Source organism: Meles meles, chromosome 9 (assembly GCF_922984935.1).
Source record: "Meles meles chromosome 9, mMelMel3.1 paternal haplotype, whole genome shotgun sequence".
Classification (NCBI taxonomy): domain Eukaryota; kingdom Metazoa; phylum Chordata; class Mammalia; order Carnivora; family Mustelidae; genus Meles; species Meles meles.
In genome coordinates, this window is record NC_060074.1 from 96630765 (window position 1) to 96652152 (window position 21388).

The 21388-nt window shown below is 37.0% G+C and overlaps 1 protein-coding gene across 5 annotated transcripts in view; it reads right to left on the bottom strand.

Annotated features, from left to right (window-relative positions):
* Positions 1–20895, bottom strand: part of RAB3GAP1 (RAB3 GTPase activating protein catalytic subunit 1) — a 117630-nt gene extending 96735 nt beyond the window's left edge. For 4 of the 5 annotated variants that reach the window (XM_046018992.1, XM_046018990.1, XM_046018989.1 and 1 more), the window contains exons 1-3: positions 20847–20880; positions 20678–20733; positions 14394–14469 (exon numbers count right to left, since the gene is read on the bottom strand). In XM_046018992.1, the coding sequence (XP_045874948.1) occupies positions 14394–14469; positions 20678–20733; positions 20847–20864 (150 nt within the window). In that variant the 5' untranslated portion in view covers positions 20865–20880. Of the gene's footprint in view, positions 1–14393; positions 14470–20677; positions 20734–20846 lie in introns of all 5 variants that reach the window. The other variant, XM_046018988.1, reaches the window with a different exon arrangement.
* Between the last annotated feature and the right edge of the window lie 493 nt (positions 20896–21388).

The window sequence follows — 21388 nt, forward strand, 5'->3', positions numbered from 1 at the left end:
GGAAAGAATATCCAGTAATAAAAGATTATTTCTTCAACAAATATGTTTGGGAAAAGTAGATAGCAACATGTAGAAGAATGAAACTGGACCACTTTCTTACACCATATACAAAAATAACTTTAAAATGAATTAAATACCTAAATGTGAGACCTAAACCCATAAAATTCCTAGAAGAGAACACAAGCAGTACTTCTCTGCAACTTGGCAATAGCAACTTTTTTCTAGATATGTCTGCTCAGGCAAGGGAGACAAAAACAAAAACAAAACTACTGGGATTACATCAAAATAAAAAACTTCTGCACAACGAAGTAAACGGTCAACAAAACCAAAAGGCAACAAACTGTATGGAAAAGATATTTGCAAATGACATACCCCATAAAGGATTAGTATCCAAAATACATAAAGAACAGATACAACTCACACCCAAAAAACAAACAACCCAATTAAACCTGGGCAGACATGAACAGACAATTCTCCAAAAAAAAGACATCCAGATGGCCAAAAGACACATGAAAAGATGCTCAGCATTGCTCATTATCAGGGAAATGCAAATCAAAATCACAGTGAGATACCATCTCACACCTATCAGAAAAGCTAATGTCAAAAACACAAGAAAATAGTGTTGATGAGAATGTGGAGGAAAAGGATCCCTCTTGCACTGTTGGTGGGAATGCAAACTGGTGCAGTCATTGGGGAAAAGAGTACGGAGGTTCCTCAGAAAGTTAAAAATAGATCTACCCTATGATCCAGTCATCAAACTACTAGGAGTTTACCCAAAAAATACAAAAACACTAATTCATGGGGCTACATGCACCCTTATGTTTATATAGCAACATTATTTACAATAGCCCCAATATGAAAGCAGCTCAAGCGCATCCATCAATACCTGAATGAAGAAAAATAAGTGACGTACACCTCATTAATGAAACAGATTCTTAATTATAGAGAACAAACTGATGGTTACCAAAGGAGAGAACCTTTCAGGGATGGCTCAAAGAGGTGATGGGGATTAAGGAGTGCACTTGTGATGAGCATCAGGTGATGTAGGGAATTATTGAATCACTCTAAGTGTACACCTAAAACTAATTTAACACTGTATGTTAACTGACTGGAATTAAAATAAAACTTCAAAGAAGTTTAAGAAAATGAACTTCACTAAAATAAAAACTTATGCTTATCAAAAGACAAGAAGAAAATGACTGAGGAAGCCATGACTGAAGGAAAGATTCAAAATACATGTATTTGACAAAGGACTCACAACCAGAGTATGAGGATAATTTAAAAAACTAAACAATCTCAGGGGCACCTGGGTGGCTCAGCGGGGTTGGGGGGTGGGGGGTGGGGGGTGTGTTCCTGGGATCCAGCCCTGCATCTGGCTCTCTGCTCAGCAGGGAGCCTGCTTCCCTTCCTCTCTCTGCCTGCCTCTCTGCCTACTTGTAATCTGTCTGCCAAATAAATAAATAAAATCTTTAAAAAAAAAACACATAAATTTAATAGTTAATTGTTTAGCAAACTAAAAACTATTTCTTCTACTGCCAAATGCAACACATTATTGAGAGGGAGAAAAATATAGTAAAGCATTAAAAAAACAGTGAATTTTTTTCCATTTCTTTTTTTGAGGAGGACATAGATAGCTATGGTTCTCAACCTGATCAGACTTTAAAATCACTGAAGAAGCTTAAAAAAAGGTACTGAAAAATAGGTTCCACAACAGACCAATTAAAACAAAATCTGAGGTTGTAGCCAAAACACTAGAATTTTTTAAAAGTTCCTCAAGTAATCCCAGTGTGCAGCCAGGGTAGACAGCCACCTGGTATGGAGCTAAAATTAGTTTTCATCCACGGGAGTAAGAAATCCTTTTGACCACAGACAGTATTAAAATATAAGCATTAAAAAATCATCTGTGGACAACTGAATATCCACATGCAAAAAAATGAAACGGGATCCTTTCCTTAACTCAAAATGGATCACAGATCTAAATATAGGAGCAAAAACTATAGATACCATCAAGAAAGTTAAAAGATAACCCCCAATGATACATGTTACAACATGAAAAACAGGGGAAAGTATTCACAAATTATATAGCTAAAGGACTTGTATCCAAAATGTATAAGCAACTCTTATACTGAATAATAAAAAGACAAATAACCCAATTTAAGAATGGGCAAAGGATCTGAATAGATATTTCCCTAAAGAGATATACAAATGGTGAATAAGAACATAAAAAAATATTTAATATCAACAGCCATTAGGCAAATGCAAATCAAAATGAGATATCACTTCACATCCACTAGGATGGCTATAATCAAAAAGGTAACAAGTGTTGATGAGGATGTGGAGAGATCAAGACAAATACATTTTTGATAAAAATGTAAAATGATGGGGAGCCTGGGTGGCTCAGTGGGTTAAGCATCTGCCTTCAGCTCAGGTCATGATCCCAGGGTCCTCGGATGGAGCCCCACATCCAGCCCTACATGGAACCCTGCATTGGGCTCTCTGCTCAGTGGGGAGCCTGCTTCCCCCTCTCTCTGCCTGCCTCTCTGCCTACTTGTGATCTCTCTCTCTGTCAAATAAATAAATAAATAAAATCTTTCAAAAAAAAATATAAAATGATGTAGCCACTTTGGAAAACTGCCAGGCAGTTCCTCAAAAGGTTAAAATTAAAGTTACCATATGAACTAACAATTATGCTCAAAAGAAATGAAAATATACATCCACGCAAAAAACATATACATGAAGGGTCAGCTTTACTTGTACTAGCCAAGAATTAGAAGCAATGTAAATGTCAATCAACTGATAAATATATAAATAAAATATGATGAATCCTAATTGCTACAATATAGGCCAATCTTGAAAACTTTATGCTAAGCAAAAAAGGCTACATATTGTATGATTCCATTTATACAAAATGTTCAAAACAGACAATTCTATAGAAACAAACAGTAAGTTAGTTTTTGCCTGAGGAGAGGAGAGAACAGTTAAGTGACTGCTAACAGGTATAGGGTTTCTTTTGGGAGTAACAGAACTCTTCTAAAATTGTGGTAATAGTTGTACAGCTCAGTCAATATACTAAAACCATTGAATTATACACCTTAAACTGGTTAACTGTATGGTATATAAATTTTATCTCAATAAAAAATTTAGACTGAGAAGATTTTCCTTTAATCACAACATCTTACAACTATCTACTCTGCCTGAAAAACATTCCGCACAGTTTCAAATCTGAATGCACAAGAATCTTCTTTAAAAAATAAAGAGGGGGGCGCCTGGGTGGCTCAGTGGATTGAGCCGCTGTCTTCGGCTCAGGTCATGATCTCAGGTCCTGGGATCGAGTCCCGCATCGGGCTCTCTGCTCCGCGGGGAGCCTGCTTCCTCCTCTCTCTCTGCCTACTTGTGATCTCTCTCTCTGTCAAATTAAAAAAATAAATAAATAAATAAAAAATAAAGAGGGAGCACATGGGAGGCTCAGTCGGTTAAGCAGCCAGCTCTTGATTTCCACTTAGGTCACAATCTTGGGGGTCCTGTGTTGGAACCTCCACGCTTGGCGAGGGGGAGTCTGCCTGGGGATTCTCTCTCCCTCTCCATCTGCCCCTCCCCCTGCTCACACTCACACATGCACAAGATCTCTCTCTCTCTCTCAAATAAATAAATCTTCAAAAAATAAAAATAAATAAAAATAAAGGTTTTTTAAAATAAAACTCAGTGAACATTTCATCCATTTATGGAATAAATAAAACATACCAAGTGTTTCTCTAGTCATGAGTGACTCAAGTGCTTTTCAAGTAGTTTTCCTAAAACAAAACAAATATGCTAGTATGCTGGTGAAGTAGCATACAAATAAACACCTAGTACAACAGTCACCCCTCACCCGCAGCTTTGCTTTCAACAGTTTCAGATTACCACAGTAAACGTCGGTCCAGAAGTGGATGATCCTGCTCCTGACATATCATCAGAAAATCAGTAGTAGACTAACACTGTATCACGGTGCCTATGTGATTCACTTCACTGCATCTCATCATACAGGTGTTTTATTATCTCACATCATCACAAGGAGAAAAAAATAGGTGAGCACAGTACAATAAGACAAACATATTGTTATAATTATGATGCTTTATTATCAGTTGTTAATCTCTTATTGTGCCTACTTCACAAATTAAAGTTTACTGTATGTACATACAGAGAGGCAAAAATATCTATAGGATTCAGTACTATCCATGGTTTCAGGCATCCAAGGCATTTTTGCAACATGGATAAGATGGACTTACTATAGAACTCAATTCCAACAGGTATCTGATGATTCCAAACAATAACTAAAAGACAGCAAAAAATGTGAAAGAACATATTTAATCTAGAAAGATGACATTGCATTCTCCATGTATTTTGTAAAAATGAGATTTGTTACATTTGAGGAATTTGTTTGTTGTGAAATGGATAGAAGTATGTGACAAGGTTTGCAATAGTAATGAATGTTGCAATAGTAATGAATGTTTCATGGCAAAGTTTCCAGTTCAGTGTATTTATTATACAGTCATGGATACTGGCCATGACAATACTGGCCATGACAACTTGAAGTTAATAAAAAATTACATCTAATCTCACACAGACATACAAAAACAGTCATCTGTAACCTTCCACTCTTCACAGGCAGCCCGGCTGGCCCTCAGCCTGGATTAGGATCATCCCACTAAAAGCAAAGAAGTAGAGAGAGGAATGATATTAATGCTCAGTCCAGAAGCTTCAACATGGAACTTTGACTTTAGTTCCAGAGGGTTATTAAAAACCCTAACAAAGGAAATTCAGAAACAAAGGGGAACTTGATATTAGCCCCTCTTGAATCAAAAAAGAGCCACAATTCATCCAGAGAACATTCAACTACCCAAAAACTCTAACAGTAAGAGATCCTAAGAAAAGGGAACACAGCCAACTACAAGTGAATCATAACAAATACAACAGGCTGATCCTCAGGGAAAAGAACTAGCCAGTAGATTTAAGTATGCACAAGACACACTGGTTGGCACAAGTAAGTCTGCTTTACAGGCAACAAGTACTCTTTACGGCCACCTCAGGCACTCAGCTCTAATATTTGGGCCTACCTCCACAGCCAGAACTTAAAACTCTTCTGAGTCAGCATGGCTTGTAATTTAAGCCCAAGCATTTTATCTCTTGATCTGACCTCATCATCTGTAGAGATGACCTTTTCATTTGTTTATGCAGTATTTGTTTGGTATAGGCATACACCAAACTGAAGTTCAAAATATAATTCATGATGTACATTGAAAATTTTTCTTCACACTGAAAGAATGTTGTGCTATAACTCAATGGAAGCAAAAAACCTTTTCAAAATAAACAAAGGAAAGAATTAGGAAATAATAGAACTAAAAACATCTGAAGACACCTCTAAACTATCTCAGAAGAAACCTGAGTTTTTTCAGCCAGAATATATTACATAAAACTTCATTTCTCCCTAGGTGGATGCTAAATGTTTAACTTCTAGGAGCTCTAAGGAATCAATGGATCAATTTTATTGTAAAAAAGTGTTATGTAATTCTATGTATTTATATTCTACTCTGCTTAAGCAACTACCATTTTAAAGCCTCTGGTGCATACTTCTGAGAGAGATGCAGCAGCAAAAGCACCAGCAGCAGCAGCTGCTAACTGAGATGGCACAGTGTCACAAGCAGTATAGAGCCCAGACTCTTCATCACTCAGCTATCTCTTTAAAGATACTTCCTGACATTTTCTATTATTAATAAAAAACTAATATAACAAAGAACTCCAAAAACTTTCAACTTGAAAGAACAGGAAACATGATAAAATGCGAATTTTTTCCTTCTGTATAATATGCAGAAAAGTTACATACACTATGGTTATTATTGAAAGGAAAAACAAAAATGGAGGGGGAAAAAGACTATAAACATTAACTTAAATAAACCTATTCCTAAAAACATTATAGGCAGCTCAATGTTGATTTCATTTTAATCTACTGCGTTTCTTTTTTTTTTTTAAGATTTTATTTATGTATTTCATAGAGATATAGAGAAAGAGCTCAAGTAAGCAGAATGGCAGGCGGAGGGGAAGAGAGAAGCAGGCTCTCTGCTGAGCAGGGACCCCGATATGGGGCTCAATCCCAGGACCTTCGAATCATGACCTGAGCAGCTGCTTAACCAACTGAGCCACCTAGACACCCCTAATTTTCTGCATTCGTGAAACACTATTCTCATCACCGATCTTCAACTGTCTAATTTCCAAAAACTTTGTCTTTATAAGTCTCTACTCCAATCCATAACACATTTAAATGTTCTGAAAGAATGCAAATAAAGGAATCTAAATTGGTTATAATGTTTCTGTCAGTCTCAAGGTTGACATATTGTTATAACTTAGTTTGGGAAGGTTCTCACAAAGAGAAAATCTGTAATTCAAATTTATTTTATATTTGCTATATGAACTGAAGTAAGTATCATTCCAATCTACTAAGTGGGTATGAAAAATGTGAACTCATTTCAGTACTATTATAGTCATTATTCTTCTTTTAATATTCTCAAGTAATGATTCTTCTTCCATAAATTTTTAGTGAGGTAGGAGTCAATCACTGACTGAACAGTTCAATTACCAGCTCATGCTATATACCCAAACTTAACATCTCACAATAAGTACTTACAATTTTTGCTGGCTACATAGAATCATAAAATTACAAGGCTAAAAAGGATTTAAAAGGTCATTTCTTTCAATCCCCTGCCTTCAAGCAAGATCACACTCATACCACCAAGACTTTTAACCATTTTATAAAGCCCAGACACTAAAATTCCAAAATATGCTTTAGAAACTTTTTCTAATACTTCCTCTACATAAGTTTACATTTACTAAAACTCTAAAACCAAAAAAGGCAGAGTAAAATAAAAACATCAAGGGTGTTAAAGCCAAGTATGACCTAGGTGTAACCCTGTTTAAACCAACTACAGGCAGAAAGACCTTGAGAAAATTACTACAAGAATCCAAAGTCTTATTTCTTGTCCACAAAATGGGATAACACTTAACCATTAAAATCTGCCTAAGAATTAGGATTAAGTAAATTAATAGACACAATCCCTATTATATTGCATGGCACCCTAACTCATGCTCAAGTAACTGCCATTTCCACCTCTCTTAAAATCATTTCCCAGCACCTCAGAGTCTGTTATGGTAAAGGAGCTTAGTCAGATTAACCATCCTTCAGATAAAAATTATAAAATCTGGACAAGCCCAAGGGCGCCTGGGTGGCTCAGTGGGTTAAGTCGCTGCCTTCAGCTCAAGTCATGATCTCAGGGTCCTGGGATAGAGTCCCACATCGGGCTCTCTGCTCAGCAGGGAGCCTGCTTCCCTCTCTCTCTCTCTGCCTGCCTCTCTGTCTACTTGTGATCTCTCTCTTATTCAAATAAATAAATAAAATCTTTAAAAAAAAAATCTGGACAAAAACAATTCAATTTTTCATAGCTCTGAGGAGTGACCAAATGGAAGCAGAAACCAGGGTGTCCATGTAAAAAATAAATTTTATCTGATGAGATTTGCATGTTTGTATTTTTTATCTGAAATAGCAGTTCTCAAACTTTTTTGCCTTAGGACTCCTTTGCTCTTTACTCTTAAAAATTACTGAGGGAGCACCTGGGTGGCTCAGTGGGTTAAAGCCTCTGCCTTCAGCTCAGGTCATGATCCCAGGGTCCTCGGATGGAGCCCCACATCCAGCCCTGCATCGAGCCCTGCATTGGGCTCTCTGCTCAGCAGGGTGCCTGCTTCCTCCTCTCTCTCTGCCTGCCTCTCTGCCTATTTGTGATCTCTGCCTGTCACATAAATAAAATCTTTAAAAATGTTTTTAAAAAATTACTGAAGAACCCTATTAGAAATTAAGAAGGAAAAAATTATAAATTTTTAAATTCATTTAAAAATTATAATGAACTTATTACATGTTAATATTCTACCACTATTTTCCAGAACAAACAAAAATATGCGGGGGGGGGTGGCACTGTTTCACATTTTGTAAATCTCTTTTATAGTTTAAAAAAGACATTTGGATTCTTGTTATCTGTACCTTCACTCAGTCTTTGCAATCCATTGTTCAAACTGAAGTATATGAAGAAAACTGGCCTCAAACATATAATGTAGTTAGAAAAGGCAGGGCCTTCTCAACCCATGAAGGGGTCTCTGAGAACAGGAGTCCTCAGGCCACACACCTTAAGAACTGCTGATCTAAGGGCACTCTATCCTGTGTACAACTCAGAGTTACAGAATGATGGAGCTTTACTGGATTCAGGGAACAGAGGACAAACTTCAAGTATGACAGGAAAGTTCTAAAGTTAAGACATAAATTCTGGAAGGGAAGAAACCAGGGGATAAAAGCCCTGAAATTTTTATATATAAACTCTTCCCCAAATTTTTGTTATCTACTACACCAGGCACAAACAATGGAAACTCCACAGTACAGTGACAAAGAAACTAAAAGAAAAGATTTCAGGGGTGCCTGGGTGGCTCAGTCAGTTAAGCATCCTTGACTCTTGATTTCAGCTCAGGTGTTGATCTCAGGGTCATGGGTTTGGGCCTGAGTCAAGCACTGAGTCCACTTAAAAGAAAAAAGAAAAAAAGAAAAACTTAAGTGCTGTCACCAATGAGAGAGAGGAGGTTTAGCGCAGTCAAATGAACTGCCTGCTAAAACAAAAAAATTACTCTTCAGAGGAACACAATAGAATCTACATTTCATTCAAAATTCAAGCATATAATTAAGAAATTACTGGATATGCACATGCACAAGACAAACAAAATAAAACAGGAAAATGTGACCTATACTCAAAAGAATATAGTCAATAAAAACCAACCCCAAGAAGGCCTAGATGTAGCAACTGACTTTAGACTAGCTATAATAAATACACTCAAGGACTAAATGGAAGTATTTTCAAAAAGAATTTAGAAATGAGGAACCTCAGAGAATTGTAAATTATGTAAAGAAACAAATGAAAATTCTAGACCTAAAAAGCATAATAACTAAATTGAGAAATGTATCAAATGGGCTTAACAGTAAATCAGAGACAGAAGAAAGAGTAAATGAACTAAAAAATAAACCAAGAGAAATTAAGAGAAAGAGAAAAAAAAATGAGGACAGCAGAATCTGAGAGACCTGTGGAAAAGTATTAGAAGAAATAATAGCTGCAACTTCCTTAGTTTGGTGAAAAACAAAAATTTATATATCCAATATTAACAAATCTAAGCCCGAAAAATGACAAGTAAATACACCTAGCCCCGTAACAATTAAATGGCTTAAAAAGAAAACTGAATGAAAAAAAGCTTAAAACCAGCCAGTGAGAAAAGCACCAAAATAGAAAAAAAAAAAAAATGAATGACATCTAACTTATAATCAGAAACTACTGAGAGAAGAAAAAAATAGGACTACATCTTTAAAGAACTGGAATGAATGAATGAATAATAAATAAGTAAATGTCAACCCAGAATTCTTCAGCAAAACTATCCTTCAGAAATAGTGCAAAATAAACAAAACAGAATTTGCACACAGCCAAGAGTACAGCAATTTCTCAAAAAATTTTAAAAACTATCATACGACCCATCAATTCCACCTCTGGGTATATATATCTGAAAGAACTGAAAGCAGAGATGTGAACAGATATTTGTACAACCACATTCACAGCAGCAGCATTCATAATGTAATTCATAATAGCCAAAAAGTAGGTATGTTATTCATATTATTCATAATAGCCAAAAAGTAGAAACAACCCAAGTGTCCACCAACAGATGAATGAATGGATTAACAAAATGTGGTATAATGCATACAATGGAATATTATTCTATCATAAGAAAAAAATTCTGACACTTTCTACAACATGGCTGAACTTGAAGACATTATGTTTAGTGAAACAAGCCAGATACAAAAGGATAAATACTTTATGATCCCACTTATATGCGATACCTAGACTACTCAAATCCATAGAAACAGAAATAGAACAGTGGTGGGCCCCTGGATGGTTCAGCCGATGACACCTATGAAGAACCTATGACGTTCTTAATGTTGAAGCAATGAACATCTCCCCACTTACAACTGGAAGAAGGCAAGAATGTCTGCTCTCAACATGTTACTAAAAGTGCTGGTTAGGGGTGCCTGCCTGGCTCAGTTGGTGTCTCTTGATCTCAGTGTCATGAATTTAAGCCCATGTTTGGCACAGAGTTTACTTAAACAAACAAACAAAAAAGTTTACTTAAACAAAAAAGATCACCCTGATGACACTGTGTATAACTGTGCATAACTGACAGGGGTCACTAGCTGTTTTAGCAAAAAAAAAAAAAAAAAAAAGTTTCAGTTAGTGCAGTAAGGACAAAAACTGAAAACAAAGTAAAACTGTCCCTCTTTGCAGGGAACATGATTATGAATGTAGAAAATGCAAAGAATTAACAATAAGATCATGAATCTTTACTTTAGCCAAGTCTGAAGATACAAAGTCAACACACAATCCATAAATACAGAGAACAAACTAATGGTTGCCAGAGGGAAGGAGGATGAGGGGATGGGCAAAATGGGTGAAGGGGACACAGGTTGCCAGGTATGAAATAAAAGGCACAGCATAACGAATACAGTCAATGAAGCTGAAATAGGCTGTATGGTGACAGATAATAACTACACGTCTGAGCACAGTATAATGTATAAACTCACTGAATCACTATGGTATATACCGAAAATGAACATAACACTGTGTGTCAACTATACTCAAATAAAAAGAACTTTTATAAAGTCAACATACAAAATTCTATTGTATGTCTATGTTCTAGCAATAAACAAATGAAAAACGAAACTAAAAAACAATTCCATTTACAACTACATACAACAGAAACTACTTAGTAATAAATCTAACAAAAGATATGCCAGACCTCCACCAAAAACTTTAAAGCACTGCCAAGAAAAACTAAAGACTTAAACAAATGGAGAGATGTGGAATTTTCATGACGGAAGCTTTAAGACTATCTAAATGTTACTTCTCCCCCAAAGTATCCTATAATTTGAACACAAACTCAATCAGTTCCAGCAAAATCGTAATTCTTTCTATAGAAACTGAGAACCTTACTCTAAAATTCATAATGGAAACATAAAGGATCTAGAATAGACAAAACAATCTTGGGAAAACAACAAAAGCTAAAGACTTTACATTAACCTCAGGACTTAGTATAAAGCTATTTGGTAATTCTCAACTGAGGGCAACTTTGCCTCTCAGAGGACATGTGGCAATGTCTAGATACATTTTTGGTTGTCATCACTGGGGCAGTGCCAATGGCGTCTAGTAGTTAGAGGCTAGGGATACTACCAAATAATCTATACTGCATGAGGCAGACCCTTAACAATCTGGCCCAAAATTTTAATAATGCCAAAGCTGGGAAACCCTAAACTCCAATAGTCAAGACAATGTGGTATTGACACAGTATAGTCAAATAGATTTAATGAAACAGAATACAGATTCCAGAAGGTGATCCCCTACATCAACTGTCTGAAAAACGTAATGAAGAAAAGTGTTTTCAACAGAGGGTTCTAGAACAGGATATCCATATATAAACACTGAAACATGATTCCGCACTTCAAACCATATACAAATATTAGTTCAAGATGGATCACAGACCTAAAGGCTAAAATGATAAAGCACATCAAAGAAAACATAAAAAGAATATATTCACGACTTATAATATTACTATGTGAAAAGACTGAAAAGCAGAATACATAAAAGAACTAAAAGACTCCTAAAACTCAATAAAAACTCAAACCAATCTAAAACATGGACAAAAAATTTGAATAGACAGTCCACAAAGAAAGACAAACAAATGGCTAATAATAAATACATTAAAAGTGGTCAATATTAATAACAGAAATACAAATGAAAACTAGAATGAAAAATACAAATAATTCCACAAACTACATACCCAATTGAATGACCAAAATTTTTAAGACTGAAAACAAGCAACTGGTGAGAATGTAGAGCCACCAAAACTCTCATGTATGTATTGCTGGTAGGTGAATAAAATGGCACAAAAAGCTTTAGCAGTTCCTTAAAGTTAAGCATATATCTATCCTATGATCTAGTAATTTCACTCTTAGGTATTTATCTAAGAGAAATAAAAACATACGTCTCCAAAGGGCTCATACAAGAATGTTCTGCTTTATTCATAGCCAGTATGTCTGTCAACAAGTGAAACAAACTGTAGTATATTCATACAACAGAGTACTACTCTGCAAGAAAAACAGTGATTCTTGCAGGCACAAAGAAGCCAAGCACAAAGAGTATATACTGTATGATGCCATATACATGAAATTCAAGATCCAGGCAAAAGTAATCTACAGTTTAAAAGAAAAAAATGAGAACAGCAGATGCCTGGAGAACATGAGTAAGGAGCACTGGGATTAACTGGAAAGGGTTGCTAGGGACCTTTCTGGGGTGAGAGCAATGTTCAATATCATGAGTGAGGAGTGTTGTTACACTGATATAAACATCTGTCAAAATTAAGCAGTTTTGTGCATTATAATATATGTAAATTTTATTTTAAAAAACTATTTTAAAAATTCTAGTGGGGGTGGAGAGTTGATAGAGGGACTACTGAAACAAAAAAATAGCAGAACATTGTTGAAACGGAGTGATGGGCACATGGTGGTTAATCATACTATACTGTCTACAAATGTTTGACATTTTTCATAAAGGGTTTTTTTTTTTTTTTAAATTCCTCTTAACTCTCTCCCTTCAGTGGAGGAAGAGAATTGGTAATCACTATCCTTCACATGAATTAAAATCTCTTCAGTCACTATCTAAACTTTCTTTTACAATCTCAATAATCCCTGTCCTTTACATTTTCCTTAATCTTATTCATCATAATTAACAGCTAACCTTGCTATCAATCTATTCATGTTTTCCCTGACTTATTTACCACTATCTATAGGGAGAAAAGGGTTGGATAGAGTTAACCTTCCTTTAGCCCTTGACAGGCAGTATGCTATGTGCTTTGAATACATTACCCAATTTATATCCCAAAATTGAATTTAGCATCTAAATTTTAATCTTATTTATTACTTCTCTCCCTCATCAGAATTTGTGTTCATTGGCAACATGAATCTCGTCTTGTTCATTATTTCTTCAGATATGGCACACAGCAGATATTCAGTAAATATGCATAAATCAAAGTATTAACGAATATAAATAACATCACAGCTCACAAATACTCAGTTTGGCTCTTTCTGGTGTTGCAAATCATTCCCCATTTCAGTTACAGTTACCTTATTTTGCCCTTAATTTTACTATCATATATCAATTGTTGTTATGTACTTGTTTCAAGTGGAATAGAATGATCTATGTTTGCAAACTTACATTTTCTTTTTATTCAAAAATGTAATCATAAAAATATTTTAATAAATCAATTTATATTTCAGCATATCTTTAAATGATTTTTTAATGATGGTGATTTCTATATGCAGTGCTACTTTTTCTGCTCATATTCATATGAATAAAGAAAAAAATCCTAATGCTTTGATAATCTCAAATTCTGTTAAGATCACCACAAAGCTTAAAAGTCCTCGCAAATATTGAGAGTTCCTTACAGAGAGATAAACTGCAGTTAATAACAGATTTATAATAAAAACGATCAATTTTACTTCAAAAAATTATCTAACAAAACAAAGCATCTACATAAGCCTAAAAACAAATTGTTAGTTCCCCTTAGTGCAAAACAGAAAATAAGTTTGTTCTCAGAGTACATTCTTTAGTAATTATTTAGGGCATGGTTTATCTTAGATTAGAATTAAGTATCTTAATTAAGTATCCAGCAATATCTTAGATTAGAATTAAAGTTCTACCTCACTTTTGAATAATTTCTTCATTCTTAAATATCCTCAAAACTTCCATGAAGTTAAAAAAAAAGGGGGGGAGGGGGGAGGGAGACAAATACTATTAGTGGTATTGTAAATTACAAAACTTGAGTGAAATTGCTGCTAATAACAGCAAGTCAGTTAAGACCAAGATTTTTCCCCATTAGTTAAGCAAAATACTCTACCATGAAGTTAGTAATTGTAACGTTCCTCTGACAAAAAAACTTGTAAAAAGATTTTCTAATATTCTAAGGGGGAAAGCAAGAGAGAAACATCAGAAGAAACAAAATCACTCACAAAGAATGACATTATATATATATAATTTTATTTAAAAACAGTTCACAAATGTCTTACATATATTTTTTGCCAGATTCAAATCCAAGTTCTTCCAGATGCCACTTTATGTTCATAGATCATACATAACTTTAAAAAAACATTTAATTCCAAGATACCATAAGCACCAAAGGGCTTAAAAATAGGTTTCAAAGTATATACTCATTTAGAGACACCAGCAAATAGATCTGACCTTTTCAAGTGGCTTTCCCGAAGAGTTTCCAATCAGTTTCCAGTCATTTAAGACTTCTTCAACTTTGGAAATAAACCTAGGGAGGAATAAAAAACAAAAACAAGAAGACTTTCTGAACATGTAACAGCTTTTTATTTTTTTTAACTATTGTTATACAATTTCTTTAAAAAAGTATTTTTTATATTTTAAGAATTTTATCAGAGAAGGCTCACTAAGGTTAGTATTATTAGTCTAATTTATGGATGTGGAATAAATGTGGAAATAATCTTCTCTAATCCAAAAATTCTTTCTTTTTTAAATAAACATTTTTTAAGCAAACTCTACCCTTACCATAGGACTCAAACTCACAACCCCAAATCAAGAGTTCTAGGCTCTATCGACTGAGCCAGTCAGGCACCCCAAATTTTGACTTTTTTAAAGTCTACTACTTACCTATCAAAGCATTCTGCTTCTATAAGATATAAATTAAAAATACATCTCTAAAATGAAACAAGATGGGATCGGGAGGGAGACAAACCATAAGAGACTCTTAATCTCACAAAACAAACTGAGGGTTGCTGCGGGGCGGCGGGGTATGCAGAGGGTGGTTGGGTAATGGACATTGGGAGGGTATGTGAAATGGTGAGTGTTGTGAAGTGTGTAAGCCTGATGATTCACAGACCTGTACTCCTGGGGCAAATAATATGTTAATAAAAATAATTAAAAAATCAAACATGGGGCACCTGGATGGCTTAGTTGGTTAAGCGTCTGCCTTTGGCTCAGCATGATCCCAAGGTCCCTCCCTCATCAGGCTCCCTGCTCATCGGGGAGCCTGCTTCTCCCTCTCCCTCTGCTGCTCCCCGTGCTTGTGCTCACTCTCTCTGTGTGTCAATTAAATAAATAAATAAATGAAATCTTTAAAAAAGAAAAAAGAATACATCTCTATATTAAAATGAATATAAATTTGGAACAGAAGTAAAAACTGACAGACTAAAAGGATACTATTAAAGATAACTATGAAACCCGGATGCCTGGGTAGTTCAGTCGGTTAAGAGTCTGCCTTCGGTTCATCAGTTCATGATCACTTCGGATCACTTCACTGATCACTTCGGATCAGTTCATGATCCCATTGGCCAGGATCCAGTCCTGCGTCAGGCTCCTTGCTCAGCAGGGAGCCTACTTTTCTCTCTGCCTGCTGCTCCCCCTGCTTGTGGGCTCACTCGCGTTCGCTCTCTGACAAATAAAAAAACAAAACCTTAAAAAAAAAAAAGATAACTATGAAACCAATCATCTTTCCTTACCCTCAAAATAACTAATCTATTTAAATTAACTTCTCTTTTGAAGATACTTAGGAATTGATTTATCTCCCTCTCCCCCCAAAAGTTAACATTCAGGACCTTTGCTCATTAAAATAAACCATGTTTGGGGCACCTGGGTGGCTCTTCAGTCTGTTTTTGGCTCAGGTCATGTTCCCAGGGTCCTGGGATCTAAACCTGCATTTAAGTCCTTGCTCCCTGGGAAGCCTGCTTCTCCCTCTCCCTCTGCCTGCCCTTTCCCCTGCTTGTTTTCTCTCTCTCAAATAAATAAAATAAAAAAATAAAAATAATATAAAATAAACCGTGTCTTAAGGGACAGCTGGCAAGAAACTACAGGCAGATTAGTCAGCCATAAGGAACAAGGAGTAACTGATGGATTTTAAAACTAAGCACTATCTAATCTTTAAATCTACTGAAGAAGCAGATCTCTGAAAAAGAGAAGAACTGTGACTAATGACATGCTCAATATCAGCAAATCAAAACCGACAAATCTCAGTTGTACCATTAAAAGACACTTTAAGAAGTCTTTTATTACACTAAGAAGGTAACTTCTTATATAAGCATGATGCAATTTAATAGCAAAATTGCTCTCCTAAAACATCTACATCATATTGCTACAGTAGCAGAGTTAATTCTGGTCAAAATATATTCACAGGCATCAGGTTTTTTCCTTCGTTGACATTATTAGTTAATATTTACATCTGTTATAAGTCAGTAATGATAGTAATGATAAATCAGAGTTTTTATGATTTAAATGAAACTTCTAATAATTCCCCTTTAAAATTAAAGGCAGTATTAATAAATATACTAATTCACTTCTGGGTAGTTCAGCCAAAAGGCAATTACTGGTTATGAAATAAGTCAACATGTTTATCAAAAAAAGTAAATAAAAATTTTTAATGTATCCAAATGTGAGCAAAAATGTGCATGTGAGGGGCCCCCGGGTAGCAGAGTTGGTTTAACTACAGACCCTTGGTTTCAGCTCAGATTGTGATCTCAGTCCTGAGACCAAGCCCTATAATAGGCAGCGGGAAGTCTGTTTAAGACTCTGTCTCGGGGCGCCTGGGTGGCTCAGCGGGTTAAAGCCTCTGCCTTCAGCTCAGGTCATGATCCCAGGGTCCCGGGATCGAGCCCCGCATCGGGCTCTCTGCTTGGCTGGGAGCCTGCTTCCTCCTCTCTCTCTCTCTGCCTGCCTCTCTGCCTACTTGTAATCTCTATCTGTCAAATAAATAAATCTTTAAAAAAAAAAAAAAAAAAAAAAAGACTCTGTCTCTCTCTGCCCCACCCCCATGCTCTCTAAAATAAATAAATAAATCTTTTTAAAGATGTGCATGTGACATGCACACTGCATTTATAAAGGTAAAAAACTGGAAGCCACCTAACTGTCCAACTGCAACAAGCAGCTGTAAATTAATGGTATATCCACTGAATGGATCATGTTTGAAGGCCATTTGAGGAAATAAGAAAATGCTCATTTCATATATGAAATGAAAAAATGAAAGCTATAGAAATAAGTGTTAATATGTTTTGATACAAAATGTTTACAACGCACAGATTAGACGAAATCTTCTCAAAATATTAATAGTAGCTATCTCCTGGTACAATTATAGGTTTCTTAGATTTTCTTCTTTTTTACTCTACTGGGAGGTATTATAATAAAAATCATTTAAAATAATATTGCTTTCACAGTAAAAGGAACATATCAAAATACTTATTTTATGGTTTCTACTGGTATTAGCCAAAAGAGTAAAATTGGAGTCTACTGAAAATATTGAGATTTGACTAGGAAAATTTAGTAACTATCCCTGAAAAATCTCAAGATCACAGTATAGGGTCATTTCCTCTGACTCCTCACTTTATATTAAGTTCCTTTGTTATATACCCTTTTAAGACCAGGTGTCTTTCCCTTCTCAGCTCTATTTCAACTGTAATTAGACCTCATTTGTATTGTTATTTGATTCATGTGTCTCTTCCACTAGACTATATGTTAAGAGCAAGAATTGTCTATTTTTTTTTTAAATATTTTATTTATCTGACAGAGAGAAATCACAACTAGGCAGAGAGGCAGGCAGAGAGAGAGGAGGAAGCAGGCTCCCTGCGGAGCAGAGAGCCCGATGCGGGGCTCGATCCCAGGACCCTGAGATCATGACCCGAGCCGAAGGCAGAGGCTTTAACCCACTGAGCCACCCAGGCGCCCCAAGAATTGTCTATTTTTATTGACCATACCCCTATGTCCTGCACTGTATTTGACACATGGTCACTCAATAAATATTTCTGCAAAGGACAAAAGATTAAAATGAGGGGGTTCCATTCAGTCCTCTCCATAAATTGTATGGCTCCTAACATATTAACACGAACTTTTATTCACACATTAAACTCAAGGTTTAAGAGACTCCAAAGTCTTAACATTTTCCCATGAGCTATAAAACACTACTTTAGCTCTAGAAACAAGAGCATAAAAGCCAAAAACCAAATTTCCTACTTTGTGGTAGTTCTCATAACTGTGTTAAAAATTATTTCCGTATCAGGAGTACAGGGCTTAATAATGCACTTCAGGATATTTTAAATATTTAGCTAAGAGGGAAAAAAAATCATGTTTCCATTCCATACTCTTGTTGCTTCCTCACCCCTACTCTCCAAGATTCAGGTTACATTTTTCTATCTACCTTCAAGACATCAAGTTACTGGGTGCCTGGGTGGCTCAGCGGGTTAAGCCTCTGCCTTCAGCTTAGGTCATGATCGCAGGGTCCTGGGTTCGAGCCCCACATTGGGCTCTCTGCTCAGCAGGGAGCCTGCTTCCTTCCCCCACCCCCACCCCCCGCCTCTCCTCTACTTATGATCCGTCTGTCAAATAAATAAATAAAACCTTAAAAAAAAAAAGACATCAAGTTGTTATTTCAAATTCAACAGGTCTAAAACTGCATTCTTCCCACTTTGACACTTTATCTTCATTCTTTCAGGCAAGAAATGCCAGTTGCATGTTTCTTTCTACTCTAACATTTCATCAAGTGTATCTATCTAAAACTCTTCTTTGAAATGTCTTACAATCCTCCTTTCTATTCTCCCTTTCTCGCCAGTCTCCAAATCACCAACCTAACTACTGATCAAAGTCACTTGGCTTCTTTTTACCTAATCTCCTAAAACAACTCTCATCCTATCACTTTGCCACTCTAAAATCAAGGGTCTCTCACTACTGTTATTTGATGGTTTTTCTCTAAGTGTGGTCTACCGACCTGCAGCATCAGCCTCACTTCAGAACCTGCGAAGAAATGCACATTTCTCCGGGCACCTGGGTGGCTCAGTGGGTTAAAGCCTCTGCCTTAGGCTCAGGTCATGATCTCAGGGTCCTGGGATCAAGCCCTAGATTGGGCTCTCTGCTCAGCAGGGAGCCTGCTTCCCTTCCTCTCTCTGCCTGCCTCTCTGTCTACGTGTAATCGCTGTCAAATAAATAAATAAATAAAATCTTAAAAAAAAAAAAAAAGAATGCACATTTCTCAGTCCACCTCAGGCATGGTCAGAAACTATGACTCTGATGCACACTAAAGTTTGAGAATCCCTGGTCTTAAAGCACCGAGTCTAGAGATTCCTTTTCTCAGCTTTGGAGGCTGTCTGTGATCTGTCCCATTTTATTAATTCCATGTATTTACTTCAATAGATAGCCTTCATTCCAGTAAAGAGACATCTTCATGAAGTCCCAAAGGCTCATTTTCACCCATCTCTCTGAGCATGTTAATACCTTCTCATGTCTAAGCAATCACTTCCCACTTTCAAGGCCCAGCTCATTTCGTATCTTTTCTACGAAAGTATCTCCCTTCATTATAATCTACAGTATCATCCTTCTTCAAACCACTATTTTTATAGTTAATACCAGTTTGCTTAAAACTTAACCATATGCTGTTTTGTTTAACACATGGCTCAAAGGTTTTGTTTTATTCTTTTTTTTCCATTAGTTTAACTCTGGATACAGAGTTATACCTGCTCAACAAAGCCTTGCCAGTAGGGTTATGTCTTACTGACTTTTCTTTTTTTGGAGAATACCACAAGTCAAATTGTTTAAGTAGGCTTCACACCCTACTCCAGCATGGAGCCAACACAGGGCTTGAACTCATAACCCTGAGATTAACACCTGAGCTGAGATCAAGAGTTGGCTGCTTAACCAATTTAAATCACCCAGGCGCCCCTCCAGTAGGGATCTTTTATAATTTTCCGTCATGTAATGACATAACATGCACAAATTTCTCTCCCAACCAGAAAGATTATAAAACATTGCAACAAGCTAATTATTGACCTCCACACCCAGAACGGTCTGACACCGACCAGAAAACTTGTCAATCTAAGCAACCACTACTTTACAAAGGCGGCTTTCAACTAATTTCAGTGATACAACAATTTCACTCAGCTGTTCTGCGAGGTCTGATAGTCCCAGGAAGACTGGGCACATTCGCCAATGAAATGTAACAACCTGAATCAAAGAATTCCAAAGCCATCTGTAGCCTATCTTAAAAGGTTATTCTAAAGGACAGGTTGGAGATGGTGGGAGTGTGGCAGATGGACAACTAACTACCAGTACTCTAAAAGCCCCCTCCAAAAACGGGTATACCAATGCACACGAGAGGAAAAAAACAACTGCCAAGTTTACTGCTTATGATAAAATGAGTTAAACGGAAATGAAACAGGAACGGAAGTGGTAGCTACGGAAATTATTTCTGCTGGGGGAACAGCCAAGGTCTGAGGGAAGTGGTCTCAGAGTAAACAAAACTTTTTCTGAGAGCCGCGTCCCAAGGGTTTGGCTGACGGGGGCGGGCCGGGGCTTGTCAGACGCGAGACGCGGAAGAGGCTTGCAGCACACTGGGGGCAGGAGAAGACGCAGAGCCGGGGGTTCGCCGGTCTTTTTCCTCAGAAGTTGCAACACATGTGGTCTACGTCGGGGAAGCTGCACGGGGACGCAGAGGCCCAGGGTGCTGATAACCAATGCTACGACTCACTCACCTTTCCCATTCCGAGGCAGTAGTGAAGTCAGTGATCTCAAATACCTCGGACTCGGGCTAAAGGTAAAGGAAAGGGAGAAAAAAAAAAGAGAGAGAGAGATTGAGCGCCCGGGCGCTGACACGGAGGAACGAACTTACAGACAGGGATAGGTGGGGAGGAAGCAACTCACCTCACTGTCCGCCGCCATCTTGAGGAGAGCCGGGAAAGGCACTAAGGCTGCCGGGAAGAAGAGCAGGAGGACGAGGAAAGGAGGATTAGGAGGGCGGGGAGCGAGGGGGGCGGGGCCTCAGCGCAGACCCGCCCCCGGAGGCACCTCCCCCTAGTGGTGAGTCCCGCCTGGAAAAGTCCTCAAAGGCTGAAGCCTTTGATTTGAAACAAAACAGAAAAGCTTTGAATTTGAAATTTTCCTTTGGATTAATGAATTCTGGAAGATAACAGAAAGGAGGAGGTAAGACAAGGCCCTAGATTACTGTGGATAAAGTGGTATTAAAAAACCAAAACCAGGGGTGCCTGGGTGGCTCAGTGGGTTAAAGCCTCTGCCTTCGGCTCAGGTCATGATCCCAGGGTCCTGGGATTGAGCCCCACATTGGGCTCTCTGCTCAGCGGGAAGCCTGCTTCCTTCTCTCTCTCTCTCTCTGCCTGCCTTTCTGCCTACGTGTGATCTCTGTCAAATAAATATTTTTTAAAAACCACATTGAATTTGTTTTCATT